Source organism: Passer domesticus, chromosome 8 (assembly GCF_036417665.1).
Source record: "Passer domesticus isolate bPasDom1 chromosome 8, bPasDom1.hap1, whole genome shotgun sequence".
NCBI classification, from domain to species: domain Eukaryota; kingdom Metazoa; phylum Chordata; class Aves; order Passeriformes; family Passeridae; genus Passer; species Passer domesticus.
Window position 1 is genome coordinate 38858062 of NC_087481.1, and position 22813 is coordinate 38880874.

General features: G+C 45.5%; 1 protein-coding gene across 2 annotated transcripts in view; it reads left to right on the plus strand.

The window, feature by feature from the left end:
- PDLIM1 (PDZ and LIM domain 1) overlaps window positions 1-22813 on the plus strand; it is a 42664-nt gene that overhangs the window by 12185 nt on the left and 7666 nt on the right. For both annotated transcript variants that reach the window (XM_064430577.1, XM_064430578.1), the window contains exons 3-4: window positions 9299-9383; window positions 18776-18966. In XM_064430577.1, the coding sequence (XP_064286647.1) occupies window positions 9299-9383; window positions 18776-18966 (276 nt within the window). The remainder of the gene's footprint in view (window positions 1-9298; window positions 9384-18775; window positions 18967-22813) is intronic.

Below are 22813 nucleotides of genomic sequence, written 5' to 3' on the forward strand. Positions count from 1 at the left end.
GTATGTTTTGAAGCATCTTGATCAAACAGCACTGACAGCCTTAAACAGTGATGACCCAGGCTTCAATGAAGTTCCTCTTAGGCACCAATCGCTCCAAGTCCTGAAAAACTAAAGGCAGGTGACAGCTGAGCCACAATTTCTGCAACTGGTGTAGAGCACAGGCTGGCTTCAGCCTTCCCACTATCTTGAACTGTGGAGTAATGGACAGCTTAATTCTTTTCCCCAGCTATGTTTTATTCTTAGGCTATCTTTGTACAAAGAGGAAATGGAGATGGGAAGGCAGGGCTCTGCTTTGCATTGAACTGTTGCTACTTAAAAGAACTGGAGCCTGAGGTTTTTTTGAGGGTGCTGGGGATTTATCCTTCCTTTTGGTGTGAATTGCAGCTTCAGGTACCAGTGGTTTTCAGTCAGGTGGTAGATGCAGTATGGCATTTCTAGTTGCTCTGGAGCAAGTCTTTCCTGTGCCTACCTTCCCTGAGAGTGATCATCCATCAGTTTCAGGGCAGGTGCAGGGGAAGTGCTTTCAAAAGGAGTGCAAAAGCATGCCTTAAATGGCACAGTGCTTCAGTTGTTCAGGGCTTTTCTGTGATGAGCAGAAGTCTTCACCGTGGCTTGGACAATGCCAGGAGTTCAGCAGGCATTTTCCAGTTCAGGAAGAAGTGATGGGTCTTGGCCAAAAAAAATGCCTGATGGTTCATTAAGGGAATTCACAGATGGAAGAACAGAGCACAGTGCAGGCAGTGTGAATGGGTAGTGAACATTGCAGCAGCCTCTTAATCCCAGAGTTTCTCCTACTGGCCTTGAACTTAGCAGCATGTAATCTTCCTGCAAAGGAGTGTTCCTTTTCCTCTCCAAAATCCAGCTGCTTGACTTGGCAAACCAGTGCCATGTGGTTCTGGCTGGGAAAGAGGAAGGGAGGCAAGGGCTCTTTTCAGCCTGCAGGCAAGTTCACTCTTACAGATCATTGAGTCTGTAAAATGTGTTTGCTAATGTTAATTACAAAGTCGTTAAGTTTATAGCTGCCCTATGCACATTTCATTGGCCTTGGGCTTGGAAGCTGCCATGGGAGAGATTTCTAGCTTGATCTGCAGCTGTGTAAAATTGTGCAGGGGCTTTCAGTTTACACAACTCCTTCAAGACCCTCTTTCAATGAGGTAGCATGAGTGTGTGTTGGATGCTTCTGCTGCTGTACTGATTACTGAGTTCAGCTGACAGAAGGCCAGGAAGAGTGTCAAAACTGCAAGAATGTGAAAGTAGTGATCTGGCTTCTTACACTTTAGAGTTTGATATTACTACCCATTACTCTATGGAAAATCTGTGTGCATCATGCTGTCTTTTCTGGTTGTACTCTGTTGAGAATATTTTATCCCTAATGTCCAGTGTCCCCTTCTAGGCCCCCATAGTTGTGTTGGTCTAAATGCAGCTTTGCTCAGTGGTCAGAAGTGCTATGTAGTCTTTATTGCTGAGGCAGGAGCTTCTTTACTTTACAATCTAAGGCCTTAAAATGAAAGGCCTTGAGAGGATGCCTAGAGAGGTGACAGAGAAAGCATTTTAAGAGACCTGGAGCCATACTTCATCTTCCTGCTCAGCTTAAGGTAGGGGAAGTGGGTGAGGAAAGCAGACTGTGGTGTGGTGGTGATCCCTCCTCTGTGAAGAAGGGAAGGTTATTGCCATGGGGCTGGAGAGATTGGAAGGCTCTTGGGGAAAATGAGTGCCACCAGGCCAAGTGGTGTGGCGTGGGCTTCCTGAGCTTTGGTGGGCACAGCTCTGTCACTAAGGCTGGACCATACGGTTGGTGAGGAAGGCTCACAATACAGTCAGGTCAGAGCTGAAAGTTTTTTCTCTGTCCAAGTAGCTCTGTAAGTAGTTGGCTGAGTATGAAAAGGAATGTATATCATTTGCACTGCAGCACCAGCAACCCTTGGGTCTGGTCTCCACTCTGTGCAGTTGTAGCTCATCAGCTGAATCAGTGGTACCAAGGAACTGTGCTGGCACAGATCCTTGCTCTGACAGAGCAGCACCTCTGTGAGTTGGAACATGACACAGCTGGTATGAGGATGTGCCCAGCTGTGCTAGGTTTTCTGGAGTGAGACGTCTTCCCAGTCCTCCTTTTCTATTCACCATTGGAGAGATGTCTTGTGAAAGCATAAATCCTTAGTGATTTTTAAATTGCTAGCTGATGAATTTTGAATGATTACTTATTTAAATGATTACCCATGCTAAATATTCTCTGACCTGCATGCAGTGTGGCAACAAGGTTGTGCCAGGTGGATTTCAGACACAGGTCTGAGCTCACTCCAGGTGTTCCAGTTTCACCAAAGGATCAGCACTGTTGTGACAGTGGAGACTTCATTTGTGACTGTGCTGTACACGTGATGAGTGTATGTGGTTTGAAGACCCTAGTGGGTGAATTAGTGCAAGACAGATCTTTAAAGGGTAAATATACAATGGAGATATCTCTGCTGCAGAAAGCCTTTAAGCTGCAAGGAAGCTAAGAGTGTTTTCTGGAAGTATTATGCTTGTCTTTTTCATCTGCTCTTCTGTGAACCAAAACAATCTTTATACATGTGTATTTTTCAAATAGGCAGCTCTCTTCTCTTTTAACTATAGCCACGCAGTTAAGATGTCTTCATGTTTGGCTTACTAATGATTATTTAAGAGAAGTGTAAATATAGAGAATTGAAAGGACTTAAACACTTCTGGTAAAGGAAATGCTGTTTGCACTGTATGCTTGATTGTGTATATCAACAGCATTCCAATGTTTCCTGTTTCGCTATTTTTCTTAGCGATGGTAACAGTCCAAAAATATTTCAGATCAGATTGTAGGCAGGAAATCTTGTCTAACACAAGTCACCATTAAAAACATATCAACTTTCTAGCTGAAGAAAACATGCCTGGCCTGCTTTTTCACCCAAAGGGGCAAATCTCGTAATTTCCTAGGATTTTTAACCCAGCCACAAATTGCTTTCTTTGAATACTCTTTCCTAAGTGGCACTGCCAGGTGCTTTGCTGTTCAACTTGTGAACAGAGTTGGAAAGGTCTGTCTTCTGCCTTGAAAGTGGATGTCCAACAGTGTTGCTATAGATAACAAATTCCCACTGAACTCAGTGTCTAGCAGCTCCTGCTCTTTTCTGAGCCTGTTTGTTCATTCGTTTTTTTGTTTCAAGAGAAATGTAGTTACCAAGAAAACAAAGTAAAGGTTCCATTATTGTCTTCAGCAGTGTAAAATCAAGCTCAAGACAGTGCTTCAGTCAAGCCTACCTGGTTGCTGAACTAAAATTCACAGGGAGATTTTTGAGTCTCTCCAGAGGAAAAATGAAGTTTTGAATATTTTAGAAGAGCTATGCTTGTTTTTCCTGGTGATTTCATTTTTTTCAAATTAGGGTGTGAACACTGCTGCACTGACATGTTAGGGTTGAGCTAAGCCTCTCCCAGCACTGCTCTCCATTAATGGGGGTAAGCGACAAGATGTGTCCAACAAATTGGAGACAGCTGTCAACTTTTTTTGGAAATTTAGTGTATTTTGAGTAAGATGCTTCCCCTGTCAAAGAACATTCAAAGCAGAGAAGGTGCAGAAGACACAGATACTCCTGCCACAAAATGCACAGGATAGTCAAATAATCCAGGCGTCGCCCATGTCAGTGGGAAGTGCTCATGATTAATTTGAAATACAGCTCTGTTGTGGCTGCAGATGTACAAAAGCAGACAAATGTTCATTGCAGCATAGGTGAAAATTATTTCTAAAACAAATAGCTCTTTGCCTCTGGCTATAGTCACCAGATGGGTGGTGGAACTGTGCAGCCCTGAGCAACTCAAAGGTAAAGTGTATATTTATGTAAAGGTTTTTGTCAACAGAAAAAGTGTTCCTGTAGCGAGTCTGTCCTCCCTTTATGACTGGAGGCAGTTTGGGGGTGGTAGAGGGGAATATTTTTTAAAAAAGGTTGCAAATGTGTAAGGTCCTGTTCTGCTCCTACTGTCATTTTCCTCAAATTTCAAGCTGCTTTTCTGCCACTTTGCTGCCAGCTTATAATACATTAATGCACCTTTTTTGTTTGCAGAATAGTCTTTTAATTTGTTGAAAGTGCTGCCAAGGAATGAAGCTATGTATTTGTTCTTTGAAAAGTGCTAGGATCAGGAAAGTCAGGTCTGCTACCAGGACCTGTTAAATGGATTGTCAGAAGGGATAATGTGTAGATGCTTATGAAGAAGAAGAGAGCACATGTGTCATGTCCTTTCATTTTGTGGGGTAGGTTTGGTTGCACTCTTGCTTGCTCCACATGTTCCCAGGTCTGAGCTGTGGGGAATAGTTGCACAAAGCCACAATAGGCTTGGATTTCTGTTCTAGGAAATTGGTGGAATCCATTGACTCATTTAGGTTTGCTTTTTTGCTTCCCTGCCAAGAAGAGTTTTCCAGTTCTGTCATCTTACTAATAATTCCTTTGGCCCTGGGAAAAGCCAGCTGCTCAGTGTGCAGCTATATAAGGCCATGCAGGTTGCCTGGCCCTCTGTGGCCACTCCCAACCTCTCCATGGCCAGTGTGGTGCTTCCAGCCCTTGTGGGTCCTTGCCAGCAGCTTTTACTAACAACAGATACATTCAAAGTAATTTTGACATGTCAAGATTGGTATTTGTTGTGATTTTACAGCCTCTTTGGTGAGGCAATAAGAGTTAACTCTGCAGCTGGCTAGTTAGAGGAGTGTGAGTGTGAGCAGTCACGTGTGTCAGCCTTTGTAGCTGTCATGAACCTGCTCCAGATACACAGAAGAAACTACAGAAGTTTAACTGTAGTTGCCTTTTTGGTTTTAGTGGTTGTATAAAGAGACACCTGAAATTCAAGAGGACCATACATGGAGACATGCATCTGGGATCTCCTGTCTCTAGGAAGTTGTGACTGTCATTGCTGTTTGAATTGGCAGGAGGCTGTATGCAGCCTGAGTACAGTTTTGCTTGCCAAACTGAATATGTCCATTAATGCATGTTTGTTAAAAGTGACTACTCATGTTTAAAGCCAAGGGCCTGTATTTGACACCTGTTGCAGCTAAAAGGCTGATTAAAAGGTGCCTTCCTGGTAGCCTGACAGCTCTTGTAGTTAGTTTCTAAACTTTATTAAAATGGCTGTCAAAAACTCTGGTGAGAGGATTGTGAAAGATAAATTCTTTAGGTCTTTCCTCATTTTTCAGCTAAATAACTTTGTGCTGCATGAGAAACTTTTCAGTCTTTTGGGGTTTATTTGCTGCTTGGTATCTTGTGTCCATCCCAGTGTTTGAAATGAGATGTAAATGAATGTAGATGTGCCTTTCTTCTTTATGGAAATTACACAGTTCCTGGCACAAAGAATTAGACCCTCATTTTCCAGCTCTGAGTTTTCCCTTGAAGCTATGGCCCAGCTTTGCACGCAAAGCACTGACATCAAAATCCAGGCTCTTGTAATGTTTATATTACATCATGTTCAAGACAAGCTGCTTGAAAAGTGTTGTTTCATAAATACCTCTCCATATTCCTGCCTTGACTTGCGTGTGGCTTCCTTCCTTCTTTTCCTACCAGTACCTCTGCATCCAAACTAGCATCAGAGAAATTTCTTTAGTCTAAACTTGGGTTTTGGTTTCTGCCTGGATGAAACAGGAGGTGCATGGGTCATTCCTTGGCCCCGAGTTACTCTCTATCCTGTAGTAAGGGAACAACATGGAAATGTGAACTGCAAAAATGTCAGAGTTTGTATATAGATGTGCCTGCAGTTAATTTCCCTGACCCACATTCTCAGGCTTGTTTGTGTCATGTTTTTGTCTTCTTCACTGTTTGAGTGTTACTCTCGGATGGAGTCTCATTTGAAAGAGAATGCGTTAGAAATCATATTAAAAAATAAATATTCATCAGTTTATCAGGAGTTTCTGAGATGTGATAATGATGCCAAAGCCCCTGGCTTTCACCATGCAGGGTGGGGTTCCCCAGCAGACTGTTGGACATCCAGCTCCTACACCAGTGGGGAGGCAGGTCTGGCAGCCCTGCTAGCATGGTCCTGCTCAGTGGCAGGGGTACAGCCTTGAGGTGGTTTTTTTTTGGCTGTGGACCTTCTCCTGCAAATTTGGGGAATAAATCCTCCAGAAAGCCATTACCAGCAGCAGCCTGGAGTGAACTGGGGGTACTGTTACCAAGGCTGGGTTTAGCTGTCTACCCTGACACCTGTTCCCTCCTTCATATAGCTAAGACATAGAAACATATGGATAAGAAACAAACACATCTAATCTGAGTCTAGTCTGCCCTGCTATCTGTCCCTGGTGCCCACACTTCTCAGCACTGCAGAAAGTAAGCCCTGGGTCAGTAGTGGGACATAAGGTGAACTTTTAGGTGGTATTTTTCTTCCTCCTGCCACACTTCAGTAGAATTACAGGCATTGATACAAGAAGCAGAGCCAGGAAACCCTTCCCAAGAGCTGGGATCATTGTGATTCTACCTAAGACCCACAGACTGTGGGCCCATCCACATGTGGGATGGGCCACATGCCTTGAAAGGTCTGCTGGGTAAAGCCAGGGAGAGCAAAGCTGTGTCCTTTTTGCCGCTTCACTGGGGCCATAAATGGGCTGCTGAGAGTGTCTGAGGGGCTCTTCTGCAGCTGTTGTGAATACAAAGGGAAGCTTTATCTTCCCTGCCTCAGAGGGGCAGATGCATGGCCTATTTAACATTTCTGTTTGGATAATTCTAGACTGGATTGAAAGTAAAGCTTGGGGTGACCTTGCTGCTTCCATTTATATCCAGTGACAGAGCAGTATGGCAGCAGCCTGGGGAGCAAACTTGAGCTATTTGCCTTGCTTACAAATAAAGGAGAAAAATTTGGTCAACCCCCCCCATGGGCTGCAGTAGTTGGCCATAATTGCCTCCTCTCCTCTGGAGACCAATGTGCTGTGTGATCAGCACCTCAAACGAATTGAGGGCCAGTGGGATGAAAACAAGTGCTGGGGGGAAGTTTCTGTTCCATATTCATACACTGGCCTGCTCTAGGCTTAAATTTTTCAGTGTGAATAAAGCCGCCTCATGCTTCTGAAAGCTTGTAATAAACTGCTGTGAAAGAAAATGCTACCTCAAAAAGTTCTTGCATCACTGCTGTGAGAATGGGCACGGGGATGCCTCATGCTAGAAATCAGCAGAAGTGTTTAATGCTCTCTGAGCTGCTTTTTCATCTCCAGCCAATGTCCCTTTGCTTATAGCCTGGCTGGCTGGGTGTCTCATTTCCATACATTTTACTGTGTCCCCTGTTTTTCCAGAGGAGATGAAACTTGGTCATACATGTTCTCCAAATATTTCCAAGGAATAAGGCTTTGTACTGGTCACCAGGCTGCTTCACTGTGTGCAGACAGTCTTCAGGTGTGGAAAATACAGCCATTCTGGAAATGGGTGTAATTTTGTGAGGCTTGATAGCCATAATCTGGGTGAAATTGCTGGTTCCTCAGGGACCTTAAAGCATGGGTGTCCAGAAACAAGGAGAGAACGGTTGGTTTGTATTCACCTGAGGCATGTTGGACATCAGGTAATAGCACCTGTTGTGACAAGATGATGATCAAATTGGTGTGGATCTGATACCATGCAGCTGTTAGTCATACTTATCTGTGTGTGCCCCAGCTTGCCAGACAGCAGCGTTTGAGTGGCATGGTTGTCAGGTATCAGCTGGGCTTGCAGGATGTAATAACCAAGAGTCAAAGGTTTGTTGTACCTGAATACCCATAAAGGATATCAGGTGTGACCTGTGTGTTTGTACTGTTCCTGTGAGAGGAGGTGCAGCACAGCAGACTTCATTCAGGTTTCTTCTGTATAAAGTCCACAGTGCAATAGAGGGAATAGCAGATCAATAAAACACTTCTTTCCTGACTGAGAATGCTGCCTCCCATCTCGTCCCACTGAGCTGCCCTCTAGGTGCAAATATTAAAATACTATTTATGCAGCAAATGTTTGGGATGTATATGTGCATCTCAGCTAAGTTTGGGCTGTTTAAAAAATGTTGTGACTTTGGAGGGCATTTAGAGGAATGGATGGTGCACACCAGACTAAATATATTGTGGCTAGCTCTATACCCTGTTTCTCCATCCTTGTCAGCCTTTTCTTTTTCTAGTCTCTTCTTCCTTCTTTAACTGGAAAATCTCTTTCCACTTATCCAGTTAGTTCTCAATGGAAGCATTCCTGTTTTGCTAAGTATTTAAATTATAGCTAGTCCTTGACCCACAGATATCTAGGAAGTATATCTATTTCCAGTTCCAGATTCCAGAAAGGACTCCTGTCAGCAGGACAGAACATGGTTTTCAGACCTCATCCTGAGAGTTTATCAGCTATCTGGTTGCTGCATGATGCAATGTTTAGCATTGTTGATCAAAACAACTGTTTTTGATCAACAATATTGCAGTCACTCATTCCCTACTGTTCCAAAGTTTGGGAAAAGTGGCACTGTTTAATCTATCTGAGATGCTAACTACTGTCTTTACTTCTGAGAAATGTTTCCCACAACATATTTCAAGCAAATCCAAGCACTCCACTTCTGCCTCACCACTTGTTTGTCATTCTTGGGGACACAGCAAAATTCCACAATGATGATGGTCAAAGCAGTTGGTTTTAGTTGTAGATCTTGACTTGTGTTTCAGACTATTGTGAGTAATTGGGTCAGACCACAGACCAGTAAAGGTTATGTAGACTTTCTCTGTCACATGAGGTCATCTCAGTTCTTAGTCTCATTGCAGGCGGGGATTTTTTTTTTCCTCATCATTCCAAAAGGCTTCTGTTTGTTCAACATGGATACTACTATAAATAAGAAGAAAATTCGGGAGACCCAAATGAAAAGATATTTCTAGCTTATCTCCAAGGCAGCCCAACCTCAAGAACAAAATGTTCTTTGTATAGTTAATACAGACAAGAATCATTCCTCTTCCTGGCTTCCCATAAAAGCTGAAGCGTGTAGCAATCTGAGTTGTCCCACTTAATTAAGGCATCTGCAGGATATCTCCAGCTTCTGCTTTTGGGTAACCCCAGCTTGACAGCCTGGGTGGGAGCCCATGCCTGATGTGTTGCCTGTGGAATCACAAAGAATAAGCCAGACAGTCGCTACTGAGATCTTGTCTTGCTCCAAGGACCTCACTTATCTAAGCCACCTACATTGTGTACCTAAAATGAGGCTGTCTAGATTCCTCCTGATGTGGGTTGTGCTATATATGAGAGACTGTAGAAATGCTTAAGAAATTGATGAACTTTGAGTCTTTCAATAACAATTATGGTGCTTACTGATGAAAACAGATTAATTATTCAAAATTTGTGTGTTGCAGAACAGAGGCAAAAGTCTGGTCACCACTTGTGAGCGAGGAGGGAAAGACACATCCTTATAAGATGAATCTGGCCTCCGAGCCACAGGTAAGTCCTGGAATAACTGCTCTTGTTCCCTCTTACTCCAGTGAGAAAAGTTCTGAGCCTGATCCTCCAAGGAGCTGAACATATTCCACTCTGTTAATCATATTGGGGGTAGCATCATGCCCCATACTATCAAGAGAGCATGTGGCCCTTGGAGGCCTTGAGAGTTGGACTCCCTCCCTGATGGTGAGAAGCCTGCTGCTGTGGAGAGCTAATTGAGTGCCATACCTAAGGTAACCTGCTTGGGTCAGAGGTGTCCCCTGCCATCTGCATGCTCACACCTACCACAGGGCACAGAAGGCACTGTAGAGGTTTGGCTCAGTAAGTCATTGCTACTGTGCTAAGCCAATTAGTTGTCATCAATAGAAGAGACTTGAGGGGGGTGAGGAGTATTATTCACTCAGTGGTTTTGCTTGGTTTGATTCGGATTTTTTTCTCTTACTCAGTAAGCTCTTAGTAGTCTAGCTGTGGAGAAAGTGGAAGAGAAATGTGCCAGCATCTTAAATTTTTATCTGTGTGGCAGATCATGCAGTCTAGGAAGTCGGTTTTGTAACCTGTTGACAGCCTTGCTTCATTGGCCTGCTGCCTCTGTCAAGTAAATGTAGTAATAGCAGCGACCTGTGCAAGGGCATCACCTGGGCTAGATTTAGAGAATTACACTGCAAAAAATCTAAAATAATTACACTAAAGTCAGTGGTATTCCTCTGGATTTTCACTGGGGCAGTGACATGGCCCAAGTGGATTCTGGCCCAAGCACACATCCCGTGTCTTTCTAGCAAAATAAGTAGATTATAAAACTAGTTTGACTCTGCAGTTAATTTAGTACTAACATGGCTGTTTTGGTTGGAAAGGACCTGAAACTAAAGCAGCACATGTGCAGCAACACCCTTCCCAGACCTTGGCCTGGGATCTGTCCGTGTTCTCTTTCACATCAGGCTTCTCTGTGTTGCTTGGCCCAAGAAATTGGTGCAGCATTCTCCAGGTATTTCACAACTCTGCCAAGGCACAGTGTGAGACTGAGCCCTTTGGACTTAGTTTGAGCTGAAGCCATGTGGTGACACCTGTCTGTGACACTGTTGAGCTGAGGTCTGGTATGTGCTTTCTGCTGCCCAGGTTTTGGAAAGACTCTGCTTCAGCCTTGAGGCTTGGGGGCTATCCCTTGTTGAAAGAGTGGGGCAGAGTCTGCACTGAGGCTTTGCTGCAGTGATGCAGAGAGCTGTCATTTAATTCAGCAGGAGACTCAGTCCTAGAGACCAATTTCCCAATGCAGCCATTAGCAAGAATTTAGCTAAATGCCATAAAATCAAGCATAGAGCACAACACATGCCCTAAGTGGAATTTTAAGGTAGCTCACTAATTTCAGTCAACTGCAGCAAAAAACCTGCTGCTGAACTCCCCTGTCACTCACTGCCCCATCACATTTTTCGCCCAGTCCAGCCTGGATAGATGGTCAGGATTTAGCAGTAATGCTGGTGGTGGAAGACATTCCCTCCTAAACCCTAACCTAAGTCTTAGTCCTGCTTCTAGCTCTGGCCACTGGATGGATATCCTGATACTGCTAGTTTGTAAGTATAGTACAACTGAATTTATTGGTAGCAACCTGCAACTGACTTGAGCAGGAGAATTTGTTGCACAGCTGAGTGTGGAGAAACTTATGTTGCAGAGCTTATCTCTGAGCAGTGACCATTGTCTTAATCTTATACTAAGAATCAATGGTTGCCTAAAAATTAGGCTTTGACCTCTTTGATGGCTGATGCCAGAAGAGTTATTTCCTGGTACGAAAGGAACATTTAAACCCACGGAAGTCTCGTCTTTTCTTATTCCCTTCCTTTAAATTAAAGTAGATTAAATAATTTGCAGTTGTGTATGTAAGTGGGGCTTGCTGCTGTTCAGAGCACTGGGCTTAACTTTAAAGGGCTTGCTGCATACTCATGGAATTCAGACAGGAACTCAGCAGTGTGAGGGGAGATGCATCATGTCTCCAAACCACAAGCTCCTTTTTACTCTTCAGGCATAACAGTACCTAAACATCCTAATCTACTATGCCAGAGTGTCAGGAATACCATCAAGTTGTCTGGTTGTGGGGTTTGTTGTTTGGAGTTTTTTTCCTATTTGCTTTTCCAGTAGCTGACTACAGCAAGTAAGTTTTATAGTGAGGTGTTTCTGCTTGGAGCATGAAATCAGAAGAGCATGCTGATTCCTGCCAGAGCATGTGGCAAGTGTTGGCCAAGTCACTCTGGGGCTGTGTCTTTGCAGCATCATCAAGGGTTTTGGCCAGGCCTGCTGCAAATCAGCAGTAGCAGAGTGCAGAAAATGCTATGTGTGTGTATACCAACCTGGCAAACTGCTATGAATTTTACCACAAAGATGCTGATACCATTTTTCCAGCATGACTGGTTGAAGCTGTGAGTAGAGCTGAATCTTCGAAGGCAAAACTGAGCTGTTCAGGTTTTTTTAATTTGCTGGCCAGTCAAAACAGTATCTTTGCTTTTCTTGGCAACAGTCTAGTGCAGAACATTTATTAATTCACTTACCAAAGAACATAGGACATGCTGAGTCCGAGTGGTTTGTTTAAATCCTGGTCCAGGGTCCTCTAACAATGGTTCTTCATTGGCTTTGCACATAGCCCTTTGAATGCAGATGTAAAATCACACATATGAATATCCTTACTTCAGGCTCAAAAAAAAAGTCTTTAAAACCCTTGATGTAGGAATTGAGTTATTCAGATATATTGCCATCTGTCTTAGAATTAGTTTGTTAGATATTGCCTCTCCTACCTTTGGTATCTTAGAAGATTTTCATGCTTGTCCACCTTTTTGTCTTCATATTTTACTGATTTTGCTAAATCTTTGCAAAAAATCTTGCAAAAGAACTTAATTTTCAGTTTGTCTCAGGAACCAATGCTTAAGATCTTGTCTATGACTAGCTATGTATTTTAAGATCCCTGCTTACAAATTTTTTACCCCATTTGAAATTGACTGTTTACTTCTGCAATCCTTTTGGAGGCTGATATTTGGTGGCATGCTGCGTCATGCCGGTGGAAGTGTTTTCCCTTACTTGGAATGTACGTTCAAGATACTTTTATTTGCCTTTGGAAAATAAAAAGCAATTCTACAACCTCCCATGCATTCCCCGCAGTCCTGAGTCCAAAGACTGACTTCATTGTCTAAGCTGATCTTTGCCCATGAAAGAGCTACAGTCTTATTATTATTTCATTGCCATTATCCTTATCCTTCTAAATTAATTTAAACTGAGGCAAGAGTGATGACAAAATTGCATTTCATCAAAAGAGGCAGCAGCTTGTCGATGTTGATGGCTCAGCAGCTGACCTAGCTTTGTTTTGGTGCCCATGGCAACACTAGAGGAAGGAAATGACAGTCTTCTTAGCATATTTACTCAGTTAGTTCACTTGCACTTCTAACCCAGATCCTAAGACTGATAGCTCGGTGGCATTTTCCCATCAAAATCTTTTCCTCACAACAGTGGGAAAGACTAAAATAACATGTCTGCCTCTCCCTCCTGCTTAATGTCTCTTGAGAAAAGTGGTCACAGCAAGAGAGAACAAGTTACTTGATGGCTAAGGTAATTTTAATGCTTATGATACTGACCAGAGATCAGCATAACTTCAAGTCAGCTGTGCCCTCTGGTGATCTTGGGCCACACAGGGCCCATGGGGCCCAATTGTACTCAAGGGGCTGAATTGTCTCTTGGTAAAATAAACAACAAAACTCTATATCCTCTAACTGTGCCAAGTCTTGTCAGATCTGGGGTCTGTTTTGGTTTTTTGTTTGTTTGGTTATTTTGTTTTGTTTTGGGGCTTTTTTGTAAGACACAGATGCCAGTGGGGTCCAGGTCTCTGTGCTGAGTGAGCTAATATAGAGAAAGATCTGAGAGAGTCCACCTTCAAGGACAGTCAATACCCAGACTGTCTCCAAAAACTTGTCTGGCTCCCTGAAGGCTACGTATTCCCTTTGCAATAAGGTACAAGTATTAACATCAGACCTTGAGAATGAAAGTGAGGCAACCTTGAATGAAAACACTTGGTTTGAGATGGATAGTTCATCTCTTCTTAATCACAGAAAGTAAGGGTTTTCAAACATAAGGATTTTTTAAATAGAAATAACCTTTAGACAGAGGTTAGCAGCTGGAGGAGCTCTGAGGGTGAGTCAGGATATTTTTAGGATGATAGAAACAGGCAGCCACTTCTGTCTTCCCAAAGCTTCTTAAAAGTGTCTGTCCTGTGTTCATCCTTATTCTTACAGAGTGATGTCATTGTTTCCATCTTGTGTATTTTATTTCCTTGGATACGAAGCAGGCGGGGGCTATAGAAACTGGGTGTGTGGCTGGCTTGGCCTTTGATAAGGCTCTGCATGTGTGGGCAATGCATGAAGCAATAGGTATATAAAGTAACAATACTGGGACTGGGAACTGTGCTGGCATATTGCAACCTGCTGGTTCTGGTTAAAAGGCATTACTGCATGGGTGTGGAATGTGTCAGGGACGTGGAAGGAGAGGATGTGGGAAGCTGGTCTTATTGTTTTACCCCCTACAATAACAAAACCCCAAACCCTTCATAATTTTTAATCAGATTTCAAAGCATTGCAAAAGATCCTTCCGTAGCTGAAAAACCCCAAATAATAATAGAGGGAGAGGTGAAAGTAAAGGCATTTCTTATTACTTGTGATCACAGCTGATGAAACATAGCATGGGGTGGAGTTTGCCATGAAGATGTCCTCTCCTGAGCTGTCGCTGTGTGCTTGGCACAAGCAGCCTTCCCCCAGACACTCCAGCTGGCCACGAGCATGGCCTTTGCTCGCTGCTGGCTTTGCAAGGGAAGGATGAAGCTGGGGGTTTGCCTGCTGCTCTCTGCTCTCCTTCACTGCCCACAGGGCCAGAGTGCTCTCACTCTCTGAGGTTTGGTCAGGGGCCCGTTTTCTTAGAGCTGAGTAAACATTTGTACTGAGAAATGTTTCATCTTGTTTCCTTTTGGCATAGCCCTCGAGGTGTGCAATCCAGCATTGCCTGCCCTCAGCTTCTGGGCTCTGACTTGGGATGCAAAAACATCCCACGTTTCTGAGGCCCTGTGAGGCAGCAAGTTTTGCTGGTTCACTTGGCTGCTCCAGGTGCCTGTGGGGGCTTTTGCTTTTCTCTGCAACTGCAGTGTCTGGGTGCTGATTTTTTTTTCTCCAATTTTTCTTTTAGTTTGTGATGTGAGGTGAGAGTGAATCCCCTGACTCCATGAGCTGGCCAATCTATAAATCACTACTACACACCTGAAACTAGTTTTTGGCTTCAAGGAACCCCTTGCTCCATGTTTGACCTGTCTTTCCTCCAGAGACTGCAGAGAGGTGGCCTGGGAAGCAGCAGGGGCAGGCAGGGGAGTGAGGGTGCTGTAGGTGGGTGGCAGCAGGGCAGGAGCCAGCACCTGAGGGCCTAGCCCAGCTAAATGCCTTCAGGCCATGCTGGGGAGAGGAAAATCCCACTTGATGGAGAGGCCGCTTGACCCCGCACATCTTGGTTTAGTTTATTCGGTGAGTACAAAAAGGCTCCAGATTTTTCCTGTTTCTGGTGGTGGTGACGTCCATACAGGCCTTGCACAGGATGGCCTTGGCCACGTCACTGCAGGGTGGAAGGGACCCAAGCACCCACCCTCACCCCAGTCTGCTCCCAACCTGCTCGAGGGCACGAGGCCATGAAGGTGTGCAGATGGCTTTATGCCACTGGTGCATAGGATGAGTCCCAGGTCAGCTATAGAGGTGGCTCATCCTGGGCTGTCTGTCTGTCTGTCTGTTTCACTGACAGCTGCAATTTCCCTGAAGCTGCATGCCCCCATTCCCAATGCTGGACATGGGTGCAGTGGTGGTGAGGAGGAAGCAGACATGCCACAGGCCGCTGGCTGGCCTCAGGCACAGCAGTGACAGCTGATGTGGCTGTGGGGGTTTCACAGCCTGGACGTCAGCTCACTGAGGATGGCCTCATATGAGAGGGAGGAAGGGGCCATTGTTTTCCCTGATAATTCCCCATGACGCAGCCTGCAGCTGGTGTAGTAGGAAATGCTGATCTGCTTCCTGCCCTGGCACAGGGATGTTTTCCCTATCCTCACAGCCTGGCACCTTTGCTGGCAGCTCTCTGCTGGTGTTGGGACGCTCTTAGCACCCAGCAGGAACAGCTGTGTTGCAGTGCAGTGTCCCATCTGCCCCAGAGAGGGCTACTGCCACTAACAGCCAGCACCCAGAAAACTCTTCTGGCAGAAGATGTACATGTCTGACCTGAAGCTACAATTGTTTGTCCTTGGGATTGAAAAATAGTTTTTTTCTGTGAGATGGGGACATTTGTGGTAGGATCACATGGGGTTGTGTTCCAAAGCCAGTTTGAGCTTGTTCTTATGGGGGGGTAGCTTTAGATAAGGAGGGGGCTGTTGAAGGAATTGCTTCAATTTCAAAGTGAAGTGAGAGTTCAGAAGCAGCTGGTAGAGAAGTCTATGCAGTTGCTAATCTAGTTTAGCTTGGTCTAGTCACTCTGCTGGGCCCTCTGGAAACATAACCCTGCAAAGGAAGGAGGGGAGCAAGGCTGATGTCTTTGCAGACAAAGCAATTTAACTATCATGGTATCAGTTTATGGTGGTAAAATATGGTGGTGCTCTTGAATATTCTACCTGGTAGTTTGGGAGCTTCCATACCCCAACTCCAGACCAAAATAACCACTGCTGGTATCCCTGCTTGCTGCTGACAGGGCTGGTATAAGGAAACTGAGGTAGTGCCACAGCTTGCAGGGAGAATGAGGCAAGTGCTTCCAGTTGTGCCTGCAGGTGCCAACAGAAGGTGTCTCTGAAGGGATCTAACATTAATCATGCTCCTCTGTACTTCTCTCAAAGAAAGAGCAGGTCATGTCCTGACTGGATAAGATCATGTCCTTTTAGCTGACTGCTAGTTCTTCCTCTGCAAACAGACCATTGCTTACTGCTCTTGCAGTCTGTGCTCCAGCCAGGGATGCTGTTTAATGCTAATTGCCCCCTTTTCCTTGTGTTGGTCCTGGGATTGCCACAGCCTTTGAGATGCTGCAAACCCCAGGCAGCTCAAATGCACAAACCAGGTGCTGTCCCCACACATATGTACAGTGTAGCTGGGTTTTTGCACTAATGATTTCTACTTGCCTGCTGGTGGACAGGTTTTTGGGAGTGTCTCTTATGTGATTTTTTTTTTCCAGTAGTAAGTGAGAGACTGTCACATAATTCCAGGAGCTGGGGCTTTAACAAAACTGCTGCACAGCACAGGCCCTAGGTTAGCAGTTCTGGAAAATCCCTAGATAAATACATTTGACAGTGAGAATACATTGTCTTTTGATCTTGGGATCATGAAGGCGCTTGTTCTTTGCAAATTCCTTTTGCAGCTTGAGCAGAAAGAACAGCATGGTGTAACAGGAAGTGCTGGAGAATTTGGATTATCCAAGTGCCCTTTATAATGCTACTGCTCTTGTAATACTTGTCTGTATACTCTGGAGTTATTCACCTTCTGTGCTGTTCTCCACATGGGATTTTTCCAATCTTCAGACACCAGGTTCTGCACCAATTTCTCTGTTGAACTATTAAACTCCCTTATAGTCAGTGACCTGTATACACCTGAGATGTCCCAACACTTTTGAAACCTTAACTTATGGTCTTGGTGTTACTACATAGCAGAAAACCTGCCTGGTGTCCAAAAGTAGGATGAAAGCTCCTGTGTGGATTCTGTGCCGGAGTGTGTGTCACAGTTCCTGGAGTCAAGGCACTAATGTGATGTCAGTCTCTTTTCTCCATGTAGCTGCCCTGTTCTTCCTGCCTCAACACTTGCAGGAAGATAAAGATCCTTGAGGCCTCCATCACTGTCAAACTCAATTCAGCTTGACTGACACATTCAGAGATTCAACATGCTCATGTGCATGTTGGGTATGTAATTGAGACTCCTTACTTTCTTAGGAAACCAGAGTTAAAAGAAAAACCCAACCAAACTGTAAATTATTTCTCTTTCCTTAATTCTTGATTAATGCTTAATGTTTCCTCAACACATCTTGTGACATGATTTCAATGTGGAGTCTATTTGACCTAAGAATATAACCCCCTTAGCCTAAACCTTCTGTCTCAGTCTTTCATGAAACTGACTATGTGCACATCTGTAACCCTCTCCCACTCATGGCCTCTGAATGGTGGGCTACCACGTGTATTTAGTGCTGATATAACTGTTCCCCATGGTTTGATATACAGGCTAAAGTAATTTTTTTTCCTAAAATCCACATGTTTGCCATGGGAAGGACTATTTTCACAAGTCCTGTTATGTGGTTTGAATGAGATTACAACAAAGAGAGATTAGCTAATTACTCCAGGGTCGTTTTCCGTTTGGTGTGTGGGAAAGTTTAATGGCTAACATCCATAAATGTTGGCCAGAAAGCTGTGGGAGAGCAGCCTCATCACTCCACACCTGAACATCTTGAGCTACCCTGCTGATTTCAAATGACTTGTAAGTCATGAGGGCATTTGGATCCAAGCCTCTCTTCTCTGAGGGATTCTATGCTCTGCTTGATGCCATAAATAGCATTTGAATGCCATGAAGTGAGATGACTCCCATCTGTCAGTCTGGGAAGGCTAGCCAGCTGCCTAAGGAAGTCTGGAGACAAAAAAGTGATTTAAAGAAAAATCTGTAGGGGGATTTAAGTCATACTTTTTTGTCTAATGCGTGTTTATCTTGTAACTATATCTCTATCAAACAAGCGCTGTGAGATGTTCATAGGGCAGTAAAAGCTCACGTCATTGCTGTGGAAGTCAGTGCCTGTTCAGAGTGGGAGTGGGAACTAGTTGTGTTAGAGCTGGGACCCATGGGCCCAGTGGGCTGAAGTGCCCCTTTCATCCTGTGCCATTGGCTGCTAGCCTTCTATTGAAGCCATGCCCAATCTCTATGGCTGGCTGAAACATTTAAAAATTTGGTGCCATCTCTTAGCCCTGAATATCTCGGCCAGTATCAGGCCAGTATCCCGGCCAATATCTTCGCTTTTCCATAGAAAGCAGCCCTGCTCTCAGGAATTGCAAGGAATGCTTAAAATCTAGTCTTGCATGAGAAAGTTGGTCCTGTAGCTTACTGTAGGCTTGCAGGAGCTCCCAGGTGTATGGCACCTTGAGCTAATAGCTCTGGCAGTGTTTCTGAGCTCTTAAGTTGCCAGTATGTCACCACTGAAATGTCCTGATGGTCATCCTGAAGCCTCATGCCATCTGGAGGATGCTTACTTGCTTTGGTGGTTGTGGTCACCTGCTCCTCAGCTGAGACCACACATGAAGGCCACCACTGCAGTGGCTGTGGGGCTGCCCTGTCACATCCACCTGCCTGCCTGAGCACCTCTGATTGTTGCCTCTGCTCCTTTGCATGCAGGAAATAAGGCACATAGGAAGTGCACACAATCGGAGTGCAGTGCCCTTCACTGCTGCCACAGCTTCTGCCCCCAGGGTGATCACTGCTCAGTACAACAGCCCAGCAGGCCTCTACTCCTCAGAGAACATCCAGACCTTCAACAATGCCGTGGAGACAAAAACATCACCTGGGTCCCTGGAGCCTAGCAAGCCGTAAGTACCTCCCTCGCCCCCCTCGCTCCCTGGGCTCCAGGGAAAGGCTTCAGGAGACACGAGTTCACTGCAAAGGTACCAGTCTGTCAAACCAAGAAAAGCTCTCTTTCAGGACAACGGAAGTAGAAGAGGCACAAGCGTGGATGTTGTTCCCAGGGACAGGGCTTGGAGGAGTGGGGAACGTTTCATGAGGTGCAGACGTGAAATTAATGCTGTTGTGTTTCTTTGTTTAGCAGAGACCGACGCAGTTTCCACGTGCGTTCAGCATGACATACCAGCCCGCTGGTCTGAACAGGTGCCTGACAGCTTGTTACAAGCACTTCCTAAAGTCAGTGTTTTGTGCTGTGGTGTTGGGCAGGAAAGGCACCAGCTAGTGCAGGAAGCACACCCGTCCCTGTTCCCAGCTGGCCTGGGATTCATAGACAAGCTCTGCCTTAGTTTGGATATTTCTGTGGTTTGTTATCAAACTTGGCTTTTCACAGGAGTTTTAAAAAGTAGCTGAAACATTCATTCCTGTGTGAGTGGCTTTATGTATGAGATTGGAAAGGGTCCCAGCCTTAAAAGGCCCTGTTCATTTTTGTGTTTGCAACTGAGCCGCACCAAGGACATTATTTTATCCTAAATTTTCAAAGTTCCCCTTTTTTTCATTGGAAGTAATAAACCAGGAGCTACCTGAAAGTTTTCTGGCTGTGATGGTCAGGTTTCTTAACTGCCCCAAGTCTCTACATAGCAATATTAAGCTGCTTAGAAGGCTTTGGCTATTTTAATGATAAAAGCTGGCAGACCAGTGCTTTTGGTAATACTTGATTAAATTTCTGACTTAAGAGTGGGGAGGCAGAAGTAACTTCAGGCTCTGCTGTTGCAGGGTACAAAGACCTGATTGTGCTTTAACACAAGCCTGACAACTTTCCTGTGAGTGAAACCAGCTCCTTGCATTGGCAGCCCAGTCTGCAGCATGGTCCCTTCTAGGCAGTTAGTGCTGCAGCTGGCAGACAAGGTGACAGATTGTTCTTCATTTGCTTCTGGTAGACTCAGCAGCCTCATTCAGGGGCTGGGAAAAACAGAGCAAGGACAAGGCAAATCTGAGATTGCGTTAACCTGATGGGACCATCTGGCAGTGAGATACCATCCCTAGTCTACTCTGGTGTCCCCTCCATGTGAGAGCACTCCCTGGAAGCCAGGTAGATTTGGCTGGAACCTTGTAGCTGATCCCTTTCTCTTGCAGGGATCAGCAAAGAGGTGGCTTCCTTCTAGGACTGTGGCTCACTCTGCTCTCCTAGCAGGAGCATCCATTGCTAGCCCTGCTCCATCTTTGATATGTGACATCTCTTTCATCCTTTCCTTACTGAAACACAGCAAGTTGCAAAGGAATGCTGGAAAAGCTGTGAATGAGGCTTTGGTGCTAATATGCTTTGTGTTTACAGAGTCATCAAAAGCAAATGAATTAATGCTGGTTTTCAGTGAGATCCAGGGACCTCAGCCTGCTGTTAAAAACTCACTGTAGTCTCCCCAGTGCACAAGGACAGGATGTCTAGGCTCTCCCTTCAAACACTGTTCCAGCTGCCTTTAAATTCCTGACCATCTGTTTGCTGAGTTACTTGATACATACCTGACCTTGCTCTGGGTTTACCTGATATTTATCTGCATCCCCATCCTGCACCTTGCAGATTTAGTGAACTTATCACAGTCTATCTGAACCCAGAAATTGATCCTGCCACTGCACATGGTGACATAACTGGAACCTAGTCCATGCTTCATCCTTAGGGGGTGTGTGGTTTAATGCAGGCCTGTAGTACATATAGAAATAAAAGAAAATATCTGCACTGGATTTGATGCCACAAAGCAGGTGGGGATGGAGAAGCCCCACTGCTGAGCACATCTGGTTTGGGATGTGAGGTGAGATTACGCCTCAATAGGATGCCAAGGCTAGCTTTGAGGAGAGCAGCAGTGAAGGTGGCATTCCTTGTCTGGACAGTGGGACCACAAGTGTGTGCGCAGGGAGTTACTGTATAATAAAACCCCTGCTGCCACTTCTTCATTGCTTTTACAACCCATGCATTTGCTTATCAGTGGAATGCTTGCTTTTTAGTTTTTGTGTGGACACACATGGAGTGTGAGACCAGAGACACAGCATTAGCCAGAAGCCTGCAAAGTTGTGTATTCAGTGGTGTGTCCTTAAGACAGTATTCTGCAGCTGCTTGATGTCTTGAAGTATTTGGCTTTGCCCTTCATTAAATTCTTTCTTCTTTCCTTTCTTCCTCCTCTGCATTTTCCCCTCAATTTGGCAATGTAAACCCCAAACAAACCTTGAACAACCCCACCTCCACTGCCCGTGCGGACGCGTGGGCTGGCAGCCCCTCGCCGGTGGGTGCGATGCAGGCCCCCATGGCCTCGGTGTACGACCCTCTGCAGAGCTCCGAGCTGCGGCGCAGGCACAGCGCCTCCTCCAGCCCCAGCCAGGTCCGAGTGGGGCCTGAGCAGCTGAAGCACGCGGCCCAGGTCTGCCCCAAGAGCCCTGTGGAAGTGGAGGTGCCGGGACTCAAAGTGCTGCACGTGCAGTTCAATTCTCCCCTGCAGCTCTATTCGCAGAGCAACATCATGGACACCCTGCAGGGGCAGATCTCTTCTGTTAGCCCTGATTTCCCCAGGTAACCTGCCCATGGCCTCTGCAGCCAGCTCAGCACATCTGCTCATCTGCATTTCGGTGTCCACGAGTCTCTTGTCCCCGTCTGTGGCTCATGGAATTGTCCGGTCACAAGAAAACAGCATTTACATTTCACCCTTCCAGTGTCAGTGCATGACTCTTCACAGGAGCTTTCTCTGCATTGTGCATGGTGCCCAACACCATGGGAAACACCAAAACATGTTTTTAGTGTGTCAGTATGTCCGTTGTCCCCTGCACACCCACACAGCAGGACTTGACAGCACCTGGTGGCTTTTCTGGAGGAGCCACCTGCAGCAGATGGGTTTGCTGAGGGTAGGAGGGTGCTTTATCCTGAAAGCTGGTATTTTTCCTGCACTTGCAGTAACTTTTGTTGTTTGTGACTGATAGGTGCTGGCAGTCATTGTTCTTTTGTTTGGCCAAGGGTGTGTGCTGAGCATGTTTCATTTCAGGCTGAAGCAGGTACCCATGCTCTCCATCTTTGGCTGACAGCAGTCAAGAGTTTGGAGCAGCCTGGCAGGCACTAGGCACATGGAGGGACAGTCTGTGTTCCCACCCCTGCCCGCTTGTCTGCAGAGGTGGCTGCAGCACAGGCTACCTCTGGCCAGAGGAGTGGAGGATGTTCAGCATGCTCTGAGATCTGCAGGACCTGTGGTGAGCCTCAGCATCACAAGGCCTGGGTGCTGTTTGATGTTGTCTTTGTGGTACTTGGGAACCCCCTGGCCTGTGCCTCTAAGTGACAGCCTCTGGGATTTGCAGGGAGGACTTCAGTGTCAGGACAGGTGAAACAGAAAGCATGTTTATCTGTCTCACAGGAGGAGTCCAGTCAAGGAGGAATTGTGAACCTTCTGCTATGTGACCAAGCAGCTTGCACCTGTGTGACATGTGGTCCCTCCCTGGGCTTCCATGGGACAGAAAAGGACGCAGACAAATCTCTTGGCTCCTGGACTGCTCACAGTTCCCTTCTGGGAACCATGTACTTCAAAGCAGAAAAGCTGGTGTCCTTTCCCCTGGGCACACACAGCCAAACTTTGCCATGTGCCAGGAGCCAAGAGATAGTGGGAGGCTGAGGATTTACTCCTGCCTTGTTACTCAGTGCTGTTACTTGCTGTAAGTCAGTGCTCTGGCTTGTAGTCAGTACCATGCACACCAGAAGTGGTCGCACTGCCAGCTCTCTGTGCTGGC